Raw genomic sequence first — 13168 nt, 5'->3', positions numbered from 1 at the left:
AGTTTTAACCGAATGATTCTTTGTAACCGAATACTTCGAGCATACCTAGGGTCCCGGGCTTAAGATTTCTTTCCAAAATAATGACAGAACTGACGGGTTGTTATTTTTGGTTACTCCGGAGCGGTATTAAGTTAAAAGAAACGAGACAGTTTTCTTGGGGAGAGTTTTGCCTGCTGCCACCCAGACTGTGTTCTCATGAGTGCACTTACACGGCAAACGATCTTTGGAGAACAGCAACCGAGAGATGTCTAATTACCCTCCCTCTGCATGTTTTAGAAGAGAAATTGCAGCTGAGGGTCTGTGTGATCTGGAACAGCATTAGTCATCCGTCACAGCGAAGCTGTACCAAACTGTTTGGATCATTTTTTAATAGTTGTTTGTCAACTCAAACCCAAAATATTACGCCGTTCTCTCCGCTGAATGGAGAACTACAGAAAGCAGATTAGAGCCTTGTCATACACGTGGTTTGTTTGCTTTGTCGAGCAGCCCGAGTCTGAAATATGCCATCGCTTCCAGGATCATTTTGATACTTAAATAATTCATGTGCTGGGCTAAAAAAAAAAAAAAAAAAAATTAAAATGCCATTGAGCTCCAACGAGCTGCCTTGGTGCAGTCATAATATTCCTTTGTACCTAGCCCTTAAGCACCTGCACGGAGACAGAGCCCATTATGCAGAGACTTTGGGAAAACCAACATGTTTAACACCTTCCTTGCTCACCTGCAAGCAGGCTAACGTGCAGCTTATTAGGTGTAATGCGAGTGGATTAAAAACTGGCTTCGTTCTAGGGAGTCTTTGAATTTACTTGGCAGTGAGGACAGGGAAAATGCTTTTATTTTCTCTTGGAAAAGGACCTTGCAGTGCATCATCCAGGTCGGCTTAAAATACCTTCCCCCAAAATGCTGTTTTGAGTCTTTTAACCAATTCTGCAATACCTACGTACTCCCAGCTCGTTTCTCAGGGTTGTGTTAAAAGCTTGGTGACCAGCACTGTGATCCAGCTGAACTGTCACATCCACGTGGCTCCTTGGCACAGGAAAACCTTTGTCACGCTGAGCTTGTGACAATCGTGTTAGCAAGCCCCCGAGCAGCCACAGCCTGCAGGTCTGCCTTCCTGGGCACAGCAACAACTCCGTGGTGTAAACTTGAGCAAAATTCTTCTGTTTCTGCTTTACTAGGTTAGTACAATGCCCGGAGAAGGAACGAAAACGTAAATACAGCTGTCAGGTCTCGACAGGATTTTTACAACTGCTCATCGGCCCCAATTTTCTTCTCTCCTTGCTGTTCAAGAATGCAGGGAGGAAAAGTTTGTACTGCGTTAGCACTTGCTCTGAAATACTAAACACATTCATCAGGGGCTTATCCCACAGGCACATGCTTTTCCTCAACCTTTCTTCTGAACCTTCAGCATTTCTGGTGGGTCTGTGTTGCAGGAACCAGCTCAAAAAAGGAGAGGTGAATCCAGACGAGGAGCTTAGCAAAAGAGTTTTTATGCGTGTGTCTTAAAGGCTGCCTGAGTGGTAAAAGTCCAACAAATTTGTTAGTGATGCAGTCATTTGGAGGAAAAGCCAGCCTGCCATCTGAGCGAAGATTTTAAATATTTATTGGGTTTTTCAGTGCTTCACCTGTTTTCTGTTAGTTTTAAATACCAGATCACTGCCAAGCTGCGTTTAGAAAATATCACTGATGGGAAAGCTTCTGCTGTTCCTCGCCATCTGAGGTGTGTTTCTGTGTGCTGGATGGAGGGCAGGACGAGCTGCTTCCCTGGAGCAAATGCAGAGCAGCTGCTGGTGGTCCATGGCAGGAAAACACTGCAGAAACAAGCTTTTTGTACAAAACGAAGCTCTGGCACAATTTATCTTGGTGCTGTTAGCTGCAGATTTGGAGGTTTTGTTACTGGGAGGTTGGGGTGACCCAAGCTTTCTGACACTGAGCAAATGAAAAAGCAATTCAAGTTCCTTTTCAGCCGAACAGTCTTGCTCAAGATTTGCACTTCTTGCACTTCTCCTTTGGGAAAATTTGCTTTTCTAAAGACTGCTTTCTTAAAGCTCCACTCGCTGGTTTAAGTAACAAAATTTCAAGAAACTTCTCCAGCCTAGGGCAGATCGTTTCATGTATGCCTGTGTCTGACTACGTGCTATTCCTGCACATGGTATATATTCACCATTTGATTTCAAATCTATTTAAAAATGCCAACAGACATTGGCTTCGTAAAGAAACTCCATGAGAACACTGAATTAATTTCCGAAGAACAAGAAATCCCTTTGGAAAAATTGCCCCTTGGTCCTGAAAATATCATATTGCTTAGAAGTCTTTTTTATTTTAACAATTATCGGATTTATGGTATTTGACAATTATTATAATTAATAATGAACACTCATGATTAGTCATTATTATAGAATAATGCTCCAGGTTTTTAATCTGCAGGACGTGCACGCAGCAGGTCTGATGTCGTGGTGGCACAGTTGTCCTCAGGCACAAAAATCTGCGCTAAATCTAAAGGGTGTATAGAGTGAATTTATCACGGACTGCTTGGCTAGGTGCAGTTCTGCCTTTTAATAGAAAATAAAGAAGAATTGGATCTGTCCACATCCCTCAAGCCCTCAGTTACGGAGGGCTGGCTGCCTTGCACAGCAAAAAGGTTTTGTGTTGGAGGATCTGGTGCAACCTGCTGCTGAAAAGTGTGCCCTGCAAATAGGGCTGTCAGGGGGTAGCGTCCTGTACCACATTCTAGCGATCCCATAATCAGTGCTCGGCATCTTCGGACGCTGCAGATGGTTCCTCCTTCAGTGCTTTAGGAATTTCTGGGTTTGGTGATCCCTAACACAGGCTCCCTGTTCGCCTTCTCTGTCCACCTCTGTGCATCTCAATGCGTTTACGTTAAACTACTCCAATTGGAACAGCAATTATGTAGTTTACTGTTTTAAATTAGTGCATTATTGGCCCTGGAGGACTATTTACTTTTCTTTCTTTAACTCAGGATTAATTCCTTGCAGTTCTGTATTGCAAGCATCAACATTTTAATACATTGGAGATGTCCCATTTACCAGCTTACAACAATTTCACTCTGTGTTCTTGGCCATGTGCAACGCTGCTGACACTTATGGATAAATGCCATCTTTATTAGAGACTTCGGTACATTTAAAGCCTCAGTTTGGTTCTACGTTTCTATAATTTGCTGCTGTTTGTGCACAGTCATCAGCGGAAGCACTGAATACTCCGTAGTGTTGTTAAATTAGCGATGCTCTCTGTCATCCTGCAGTCACTGAGATTTTCTTTGTAAATATGTGCAACTTGTGATGTAGCTGATTTGTTTAGGGATGCGTGCCCTGCTGTGTGAAATATGTCATTAAACAAATTCAGTGGCCGAAGTAACTTTGGTTTAGAAAAATGCAAATTACTAAAGTTTTGTCTGAAAGTAATTTAATACGGAGAGATTAATTTTGTAACTGATTTTGTGTGCGTTATTCCAAATAGTCTTTTCAGCTCCTGCAAGTAATAATTTGTGTAAAGATAAGACATTTCAGTTTAAGAAAGAGCTGCCTACAAGAAATTACCTACAAGAGGAGAGCAAAATATTTATGGTAGGGATACGACATGGCTCTCTGCGTGGTAGTTGGCTTTTTTTCCCCCGTTTTGCCTTTGTGACATTTTTCGTTGGGTCATGGCAGAAATGTTTTAGGTCTCTGTCTCCCGGTGTGTGTCCTACCAGTCGCTTCTGAATTCCTGTGGCTAGTACTGCCCAGAGCCAGGTTTTGTATTTCCTTCTGTTGTGCTCAAGGTTTTGCTGCAGATTTGGTCTCTTGTTTGAAAGTGTACTGAGTTTACTCTAGCAGCATTTGTTGCATGCTTTTAGGATTGTAAAATAACCAACCTAAACGGCCTGTGTTATTTTCTAGGTGGTGCGGGACTACAATCTACAGCTGTTTTTACAGGAGAACTCAGTGTTTCACAAACCCCAGCCCTTCCAGTTCCAACCAAGTGACAGCGACACTGTAAGAACACCGCTGAATTCCTTCATTTATTTCTTCTTGCTCTGTTTTTAAGAAAGTTGTTATAAATGGGTGAGAGAAAGCGCTCACTGGTGGAGCAGTCTGTTTTAACCTCATGCTGTATTTTGGAATAAAAACCCTGATTCCCCCAGCCCTGCTTGCGGTAGGTGGGTAACGATCAGACAGGCTCAGTGGCATCCACAGAAAAGCTGAATCTTTTTTGTTTCCAGATTGTGGCTAGCAGTCCTGTGTTTCTCTGCTTTCATCGTGATACTTCCTATATTCTGCTAGCTTTTTGTTGCGTGGGTGAGATTCTCAAAACGTTTTCTAATGCTGGGTTACAAATAGTGTGATGCTGTGCCAAATACAGTGTCCATGTTCCTCTGATTTACTCAAGGAATATCTATAGATGCATATAAGAAGTTCTTGATTTAGAACACTGTTAAAATATTGCGCTCCAAAAAGTCTCAGAAAATACTATGCTTTGACATACATTGCTTCCAAAGCAATCGTTAATGATATTAAAAGTGAGTAAATCACAGTAGGTAAATACATTTCCAGTCAACACTTTAAAAGAAAGTGAATTGATGTCCCAACGACACCACTAATGTTATTTTAAGCAACAGCCATTTAAAATCTGTCTAGACTAAAGCGAAGTTAACCTTGTGCAGCTTTATATTGCTCAAATTCCTTAATAAACTGACTTGGATGAAAATGTCATGATCTCCAGTATGGGTCACCAAATTGTAGAGTTCACCTAATGGATACGTAGCATTGTAAGCATGATTTTTGCAGAAATATTAACATCTGTAACACCGTTTCCCTTGTTCTTTCCCTTTTAACAAAATGTAAATGATTTTTGGCTGTTCTTCCAGCTCCTTTGTCTGGAGCCCTTATTTACATACAGCGTTAGGTTGTTTGTCATACAGTGAGAAGAATCTTTCTAGCTGTTTGTGCTGCCTTTCTAACCTTTGCTGCTGTGTGTTTTCATCTCTGTGCAATCTCCGCATCTAGAGTTTTAACGCGGTTCAGCTGGTGGACATTGAGCCCTCACCTGTCAGTGCTATGCGAATGACTATAGCAGAGGTATCTGGTAGTATCTGTCATCAGCCTGTGGCATCTGTGTTGTTCCTGGCGTGCATGTGGCTTGGGACGTTCAACTTTGCTCCTGCAGAGGTGGCAACAGAATGCATAATACGTCTGTAAAATGGGGGAAAAAAAGCTTTTTTTTTTGCAAGGAGACTTAAGTTAAAGAAGGAGAAAGCGGTGTTATTTATGGGGATCGCATCGCACTTACCTTTTGCACTTGCACAGCATTAGCAATTGATATTCTGATCTTTTGGGGGCATGAATTAAAATTTCACAGCTCGCGACAGCGATGTGTATAATTGGCTGCTTCTCCGGTGCGAGCGGGGAAGCTTGTATAACAACTGGAGGCTGTTAGTTTGCACTGATGAAATGCAGTCCCAGGACTAATTTAATTCTCTTCTTTTTCCAGAGGGCCATCCCCATGTAAAATAAAACTGTAATTCACTATTGTTTGAGTCCTCGACATGAAAAATTACATGATTCTTTGGCGTGGCACTTGTGTGGCCTGACAGCGAACACATGCTCTGCGCGTGCTGCTTGGCTGCAGGATTGTTTTAGGAGACAGTGAACGGGTCGTACATGTCTAAAGCTGTCTCTGTACATCTGGTGCAGTGACTTCTTTACTTGGCTAACCCCCCTGGGCTGTCAAATTACTGTGTTTCTTCATTCCGCTGCATTCTTTGAGCTTCTAGCTGCTATAACCAATTTACACCAAACAGAAAAAAATATATACACACTTCATGATCCAAATAATTATGCTCAGCTAACGGGATCCTGCCTAGAAAATTGCAGGTTACGCTTTTACCACTTCTTATTTAGTCGCTATTCGAGAATGAAAGGCTTTGATCAGGATTTGGCTTTCAAATTTGTCAGAAATTGCATGTTTTGTAACGAATTGAACAAACTGGAATGGAAGATCAATTGACAAGCATTCTTTTGCCACGTGTTCTCTCTGTAGATGACCTGCATAGATTATCAGTTGGTTTTTAGTTTTGTGGGATGTGCATGATAGTTTTCATATTAAGCACTAACAGTGAAGGAAATACGTGTACGGTGGTTTGTACATCTAATCAAACGTTTAATATTTACCTTGTCCAACAACAAATTTTAAAAATCAAACTAAATACCTGATACACTGAGACTGGGGTCCAAATTTGGAATAAATAGGAAGTATTACTGGAATGAAGAAATAACAATTGTGAATATCGTAGGCAAGGAGAGTGTTATAAACAGTTTTGAAATGGAACTCACCTACAGGAAAAGCTGTGAATGCTTTGGCAAATCCCAGTTTTACAGGGTCTATCTTAAAATTTTGTTTTATGGAGGGAGAGCAGTTGACAGACTAATATAGGATGTATTGCCATGCAGTCCTTGGGACAGGTACAAACACTACAGCTCGATTTATTCCCCAAATACTCTCAGCACGTGCAGCCAGAGCCTCCAAAAGAGACTATTTGGGGGAAGGCTTAGGTATGACAGAGTTTTCCATCCTACCAGCATGTTCAGGCTTTTGTTCCCCCAGTGTCTCCCTAGCACTGGCTGATGGTTGGACTCTGGAACGTCCACACAGAGGAACCTGCTACAAAATATTTTATGTCATTTAGCTATTTTCCACCATCTAAGAACTGTTTTAACCTTAGGTTTGCACATTTGTTGATGTTACTAAAATAGTTAAATTATTTAATTATTGTTTCTCAGTTGATTTTCACTGACATAAATTCATTTAAAAAAAAAGATCCCTTAAGGAAGCGGTTTGTTTCAGAAGTATTCAGCAAGAAATAATTGATAAATTCCCAGCCAGCTTTAATCTTCTCAATAAATGAATTCACAAAATGGATTGGGCCTTTACAAGACGGAAAAAAATAAAGAAAGAAAGAAAAGAAAGGATCTTCTGAAATACTTTTAGCCTCCCAAGAAGAGATAACAGCACACACTGCCCTGACATGGGGGCTACTATATTCAACTGAATAACAGTTTAATCATCCGACATCCTCCCCCGAGGAGAGTGATGCTTATTAAATCCACAGAAATGAGTTGCGTTGAAAACACACCGTCCCCGTGCTTCAGAGATAAGCATGGCTAGAAGAACAGGGCCAGGCATAAAGGAAATGAGCCAGCTTTTTGATATTTCCTGCTTGGAAAAGATTCTTTTCCTTGAACCGCGTGTTATCAGGTGAGAAAATGGGATAAATGGCAAAAAGGGCGTCCGTAGTGCTGCAGGATAATGGCCACAGAAAGCTGACACTGAGCTTTCGAGGTAGGTCCCTTTCCTGTTTTTTAGCTGCCTGCTGCCCCTGACTGCAGTTTTCCCCGTACATTACTGATGCTGGTATTTTCTTTGAGCACACAAGTAAAAAATGTAGCCAAAAATTACTTGTATGGCTGCTTATCAACATAAAAAATACGTTTTTCTCTGTGTAATGTGCAGAGAAATTACATTATATTATAGTACAGTATATAATATTAAATTATATAATATTAAATTATATATTATTAAATTATATATTATTATATATAAATTATAGTACTATTAATTTATATATTGTATTATCTCAGTAAGATGGGTGGAAGGTTTTACAGCCTCACCCCTCGTCGCTTGGATGGAGTGCGAGGTTTACAGCTAGGTGGTGGGAACAAGGCATAATTTCACTTCTCTGCCGTACACAGATGGATTTCTTGAATTTCTGAGCAGCCTGGCTTACAAAAGGAGACCGTTCTTGTTCGTGGCAAGGCTGTTTTCTCAGCTCTCGAAGTGTTCAGGGGCTCGAGAGTGACTGGAAATCACTGTAGAAGTGGGAACGAGGACTCAGCCGAGGGCTCTGCTTTGCCAGGCTTTCATTTTAGAGGGGTTCTGCACATTCATATAAGAGGCAGAGAGGACTATTTGTTTCTCTTCTCTGTATTTACACATTTCGGCATTTAATATTAAATATATTTAAATATTTCAAGACCTATTTAGAGCTTATTTAATATTAAATGTATTTAAATATTTTAAACCACCTTATCTTTATAAATAACTACATTTTTTATAATTATTTAGTGTACATATTTGATATTTGACATCAATATTTCAATATACAAAAAAGTAAATTTGGAATATAAGAAATATAAGTGGACGTTAGCCCATGGGAAGGGGTCCGGAGGATGCGCTCCTGTCTCTGCACTGAGAGTGGTCTGGGCTTTAATGCCAGAGCAGAGTAAGGTGATTTCTTTTTAAGTCTAACATCTTTGAAGCTAATTAGACAAAAGGAGTGACGATTGAATGTTCCCAACCTAAAGTGTTGGGAGTTGCTGCTGAGGTAAAAATCAGCCATCCAGGCATGGGAGTGTTTGGGTAGGCCCAAAGGAGGCCTGCCAGGCACAGGAGCACTTTGGGCTTGTGAATCCCCCTCAATTTGACTCATGTACACCTCTGGCATGACTGCAGCTGGTCCTTAGAGCCTCCTCAAATTGATTTAAAAAAAGGTTGGAGATTCAGGATTGAGGTTCGAGGTCTGTACTGAAAGGGCACGCTGAAGGAAACGCAAAGCCCTCAGCCTGGGGTTACCGGCTGCCTTACCCCGCGTTCAATTTTACCCTAGCTTCTACTTTACTTCAAGTATCATAAACTGAAATTGATTTTATTTTAATGCTTTTTACAGTCAGTAAACACTGAGCAAAGCTCTCAGTAATTGGTGAAAGCGAGAGAAGTGATACCTGAAAGCAGCGGCCCCTTAAAGAACAGACCGTTGTTTATGGAAAATATCTGCGAAATCAATTTCTCTGTGTCAAGGTCAAAGCAAAAGCTCTTTTTTTTTTTTCCTCCTTTGGTTATTTAATGATAGCAGTTTCTCTGTATTTCTTGTTATAATCGAACATATGATAGGTTTTTTGGAAAGGTTAGATGTGGGTACAGCTGATAACTGAGGCAAATCAGAGTAATGCGAGGGTGAGAAAGGAAAGGCACCATAGCAAAAGAATATGTTACACCCTAATATCAACATCAATTTCAGTGAAAAGATTAAAACCTTTTAAATGAGATTAAAATTAAAAGTAAAATCTGTAGGTTTCAATCCTTGCTATGTAACAAATGGGCCTAATATGAAACATCGGGCCCTGCAAACAACAAATCCATATCGATCACCGCTAACAAAAACTGCTACTTTTAGATTCTAGTCTTAATAAAAACAAAAAAGCAGATGTGGGAATTAAATATTTTGCTATATAAAATGTATTTAAGGAAATGCAGTCATGTTGGGGACGTTTTTCAGCACAGATTATGGCAGAAAGGCCCAGTTCCCTCTTCAGATATCCTGGAGCTACCTTCTGTGATGAGTTGAAATGCAGCAATAGTAGGTTGGGTTGGTTTTTAGCTTTATCATAAAGTATGATAAGAGGTTCATGTAACCTGTGAAAAGGCCCCTTTTTATTCTTGAGTAGAAGAAAAACTATATGGAAATATCCTTAACTTCTAAGGGTGGTGGGTGTCCTGTTTGTAACACTACAAAATTGAAATCCAAGCCAGTCCTAGCTCACTTTGGGTTAAACTAAAAGGAACTGAGTTTCACTGTAATAGAAGAAATGAGCCCCAAAGTTGACTCACGATTTTCTTTAAACTTCTATGTTTAGCCATCAGTTGTGTGAAAAATGTCATGCATATCCCTTCCTTCTCCCCAGAAGTGCTGATTGTAAGGTTGAGCTTGCAAATTCGCATTGGCATGGTAACCTCTTATTTTCAGCTTTTTGAAAGAAACGGCTGTGATTTTAGGTGTGTTTTGTGTTAGTGGCTTGCATGTAATAAATGTTACTCCTTTTTGCTTTCATTGAAGTGAGCTTTCTTAGTCTTCAGCTAGAAAAATATAGTTTTTAGGCTCAAGAGCTGACTTCTTTTTTTGTTCCTTAAACTGCATGTGCCATCTGCATCCAGATATAATTACATAAAAAATAAATGCAAGCATCGTGTTTGGCGCTGTCGTAGGGCAACTGCTGCACCTGTAACAACATTTCAGACAAAGCTGGAGGCCGACGTGTCTACAGACCAAATGCATTTGTTAATTTAAGAAACAGCATAGCATGGCTAGCCTCTAAGCTCTTTAGCTGGTCGGAGTCATCCAGCATTTTCTGCTGGTTTACTGATTGAATTTTTAGCACTAAACACTGCTTTCGCTGTAATCTAAGCCCTGAGAGACCAGCAGAAAGCTCGTCTATGTTTAGCTCTTTTTTTTTTTTTTGTCTCTTCCTTCGTTCCTTGGCCGTGGTAAGTGGTTTTGTTTTCCCTCACTTTTGGACGAGGTTAAATTCAGTCACTGGACATGTTGCTGCTACCGAGTTCCAGTCTTGAAAGCATGTGAGCAAGCGACTAATTTAAGGCTGTGTAGCAGTCTGGTGATGCTGCAGGAGACTGGTGCAAACACAGCCCTGTGTTCTTGCTGTTTGGACCTGGGTGTCTGAATCCACACCGATCCTATAACACCCTACAATAATTTCTTTTTTAATGTAATTAAACCCCAGATTGTTCTTGTGCTCTGGTCTTACATATTTTGCATCCTGGAGTAATAAATGGACATTGATTTGTTTGTCTTCCACCACATTTCTAGTATGCCCAGTAAATCTGTGCTTTGGGAATCGGGTAGGACAGGTTAATTCAGTTCCATCACCTCTTCCCTACGCTTGCTTTTTATGTCCATAGTAAATAATTCTCAGTTTTAACTCCTTTCCTCGTGCCTGTTTGAGTGGCAGTCAGTTTTTCCTTTATTTGATGTGCTATCTTTAAAGATATTTGCTATCTTTAAAGATATCTGTGCTATCTTTACCTGAGGATGCAGACTTCTCACATCATCCTTGAAGCCCTCCAGAAGCTCGTACTCCTCCATGGCACTCAGCTTGCTCCTGTTTCTTGGTTCAGAAGTTCCTTCACAGCCTCCTGAGGTGCCAGCAGCTTGGTGGTCTTTCTGCAGGTCAGGTGAAGTCCATCCCTGCTTTACCAGTTTCCTGTATTCAGGCAGAGTTCCAGGTCCTGGTGAATTTGAAGCCTTTCTCCCTGTACAATCGTCCAGCCAAGTATTCAACGTATTTTCCTTGTATTTCTGATGTTCCACACAGACCACAGCAGGAGCTTTCTTCACAACTCTTTCTATTATTCCATTTTACATTGTTTATATTTAGACCTTTAAGCAAGGGTGAGGTCTGCGTGGATCCAGCACTGCTTTACGAGTAGCTAATAAAACCACTCTGATGCAATAAAAACTCATTTATTTTTTAACAAGCCTTTACGAATAGCCACAAAGTTTGCGTTTGTTTTTTTTTTTTTTTTTCTGGTCAAATGCTTTTGATAAATAGATTAAAAACCAAAACCACGCTTGGGATTGTGCAGAAGGTTATCGAGCAGTTGCAAAGAAGTCTGTGTCCTTCCTTCATGACAATGAGATGCTGAGCAGGAGCAAGACCAACGGGAACATTGAAGATCCATTAAGAAATCCTTTATAGGGGAGAAGCAATGTCATTTCTGCTCAGACTTGCAGCCTTTAAGACTCAGTTGGAAGATGTGGAAGAAGAGCTCGTACAAAACTGCTGATTCCACTAAGCCTGAAAAAAAAAACACAACTGAGGTCGAATGTTATCTTAAGGATTGGATGTGCCTATATAAATCCTTGTGTTTGTCCTCTTACGGTTTGCAATTACTTAGTGGAAGGAAATTAGAGCTCAAACAGCAATGCAAAACCCCGATTATATAAAGCCACCTCGATAAAAGCAGGCAAAAGGCAACTTGGTGTTTAAACAGAGAGAGGGTGTGGAGGGAGCTGCACCTGTCTGGTCTTTGCTCAGCACACGGCTTTGCCTTCTTACGTGTTCTTGCTGGAGCTTAGAGCTTCCCTCCTCCTCTTCTGGCTGCTCTACGCCGTGTCTGGTATTTCCTTTTACTTTGACAATATCATTCACACGAGCTCTATTCACTCCAGCTTGTGAATTTCACGGAAATGTTTGGTTTTGGCTTTGAGCTAACACATCTTGGCATCTTAAACCTGATTTTAAAAGCCTCCCCCTATTTTTTTTTTATTTGCTATGAGCAGCACAAGGATGCTTCCCCCCTCCACTCCCCTTTTGATGTTGAGCAATGCCTGCCCTAAGGCATTTTGTGGGGACAAGGCAAAGCATTACAAGCTTCTTGGCTAAGTTACAGGTCTGAAATTCATGCAGAAAGTGGCCCAGGAGTCCCCAGGATTGTCATCTCTCTTTCAGAGCCCTGAAATTTAGAGGGATGTGTTTCTGTGCGTGGTAGTCCGGGGGTTGTCTTCCTTTCCCTCGCTTGCCCCCACTGCTGGAAATCTCCTTCACAGCCCCTCGAGTCCACAACCCCCGGCTCTCTTGTAATAAGAGGATGAATGAGAATAAAGGCCAGATTTCAATTTTGATGAAAAGTAGCTTAGCTGAACAAAATAATAAGCTGAACCAATTTTTGCCTCATTTTCAATTAAATCCTCTGGTAGCCTGTTAGCATAAGTTAGTGTCACCGACTCTCTGCAATCCAAAGGCACAAAAATCTTGCTTTCAAAATCCCTGCGGTTTCCTTCCCCGTGTCTCTTTATTTTCCTCCAATTCCATATATTGCTATTAAAATCATCTTTCTTCTTTGACCCAAGTCATATCCCTTTCCCTGTGAAAACACCCGATTGCCCCATCTCTTATTTCAGCAGCAGCTGGAGGTTTCTCACCTGTCCTGGAAATAATTCCTCGTTTTTCAGCTCCCTTACCCTCCTCCAGCTGGCTGACCTTGGACATCTCCTTCCCAAACAACTTTTGCCTGTCTGCTGGATCTCAAACCACAATTGATGGATAAAAAGCTCATTTTTTGAACCAAGGAGGGAAGAGAGAGAGAAATTGTGCATACACAACCTCTATTTCTATGGAGCAGCACCACATGCACTCACTCCTTTTGCTACTCTCCTATTGAGTCATATTTCATTAGGGGATTTTTTCAGTTGCTCTCAAAGGTTGTGCAAGATTTTATCAGTCCAAAGAGGACTTGGGATAAAAGGGAATGCGGTGACTGTCTCAGTAGCAAAATGAGCACGAGTAAACAGGTCACCCATGGAAAGGAGTTGAGTTATTTT

The 13168-nt window shown here is 41.0% G+C and overlaps 1 protein-coding gene across 2 annotated transcripts in view; it reads left to right on the top strand.

The window, feature by feature from the left end:
• Positions 1-13168, top strand: part of FCHSD2 (FCH and double SH3 domains 2) — a 136365-nt gene that overhangs the window by 95968 nt on the left and 27229 nt on the right. Inside the window, exons 10-11 of one of the 2 annotated variants that reach the window (XM_027462093.3) lie at positions 3897-3992; positions 5004-5075. In XM_027462093.3, coding sequence (XP_027317894.2) covers positions 3897-3992; positions 5004-5075 — 168 coding nt within the window. The remainder of the gene's footprint in view (positions 1-3896; positions 3993-5003; positions 5076-13168) is intronic. The other variant, XM_027462102.3, reaches the window with a different exon arrangement.

The sequence above is a fragment of the Anas platyrhynchos genome, chromosome 1 (genome assembly GCF_047663525.1).
Source record: "Anas platyrhynchos isolate ZD024472 breed Pekin duck chromosome 1, IASCAAS_PekinDuck_T2T, whole genome shotgun sequence".
Taxonomy (NCBI): Eukaryota; Metazoa; Chordata; class Aves; order Anseriformes; family Anatidae; genus Anas; species Anas platyrhynchos.
This window is presented reverse-complemented; position numbering and strand designations above follow the sequence as displayed.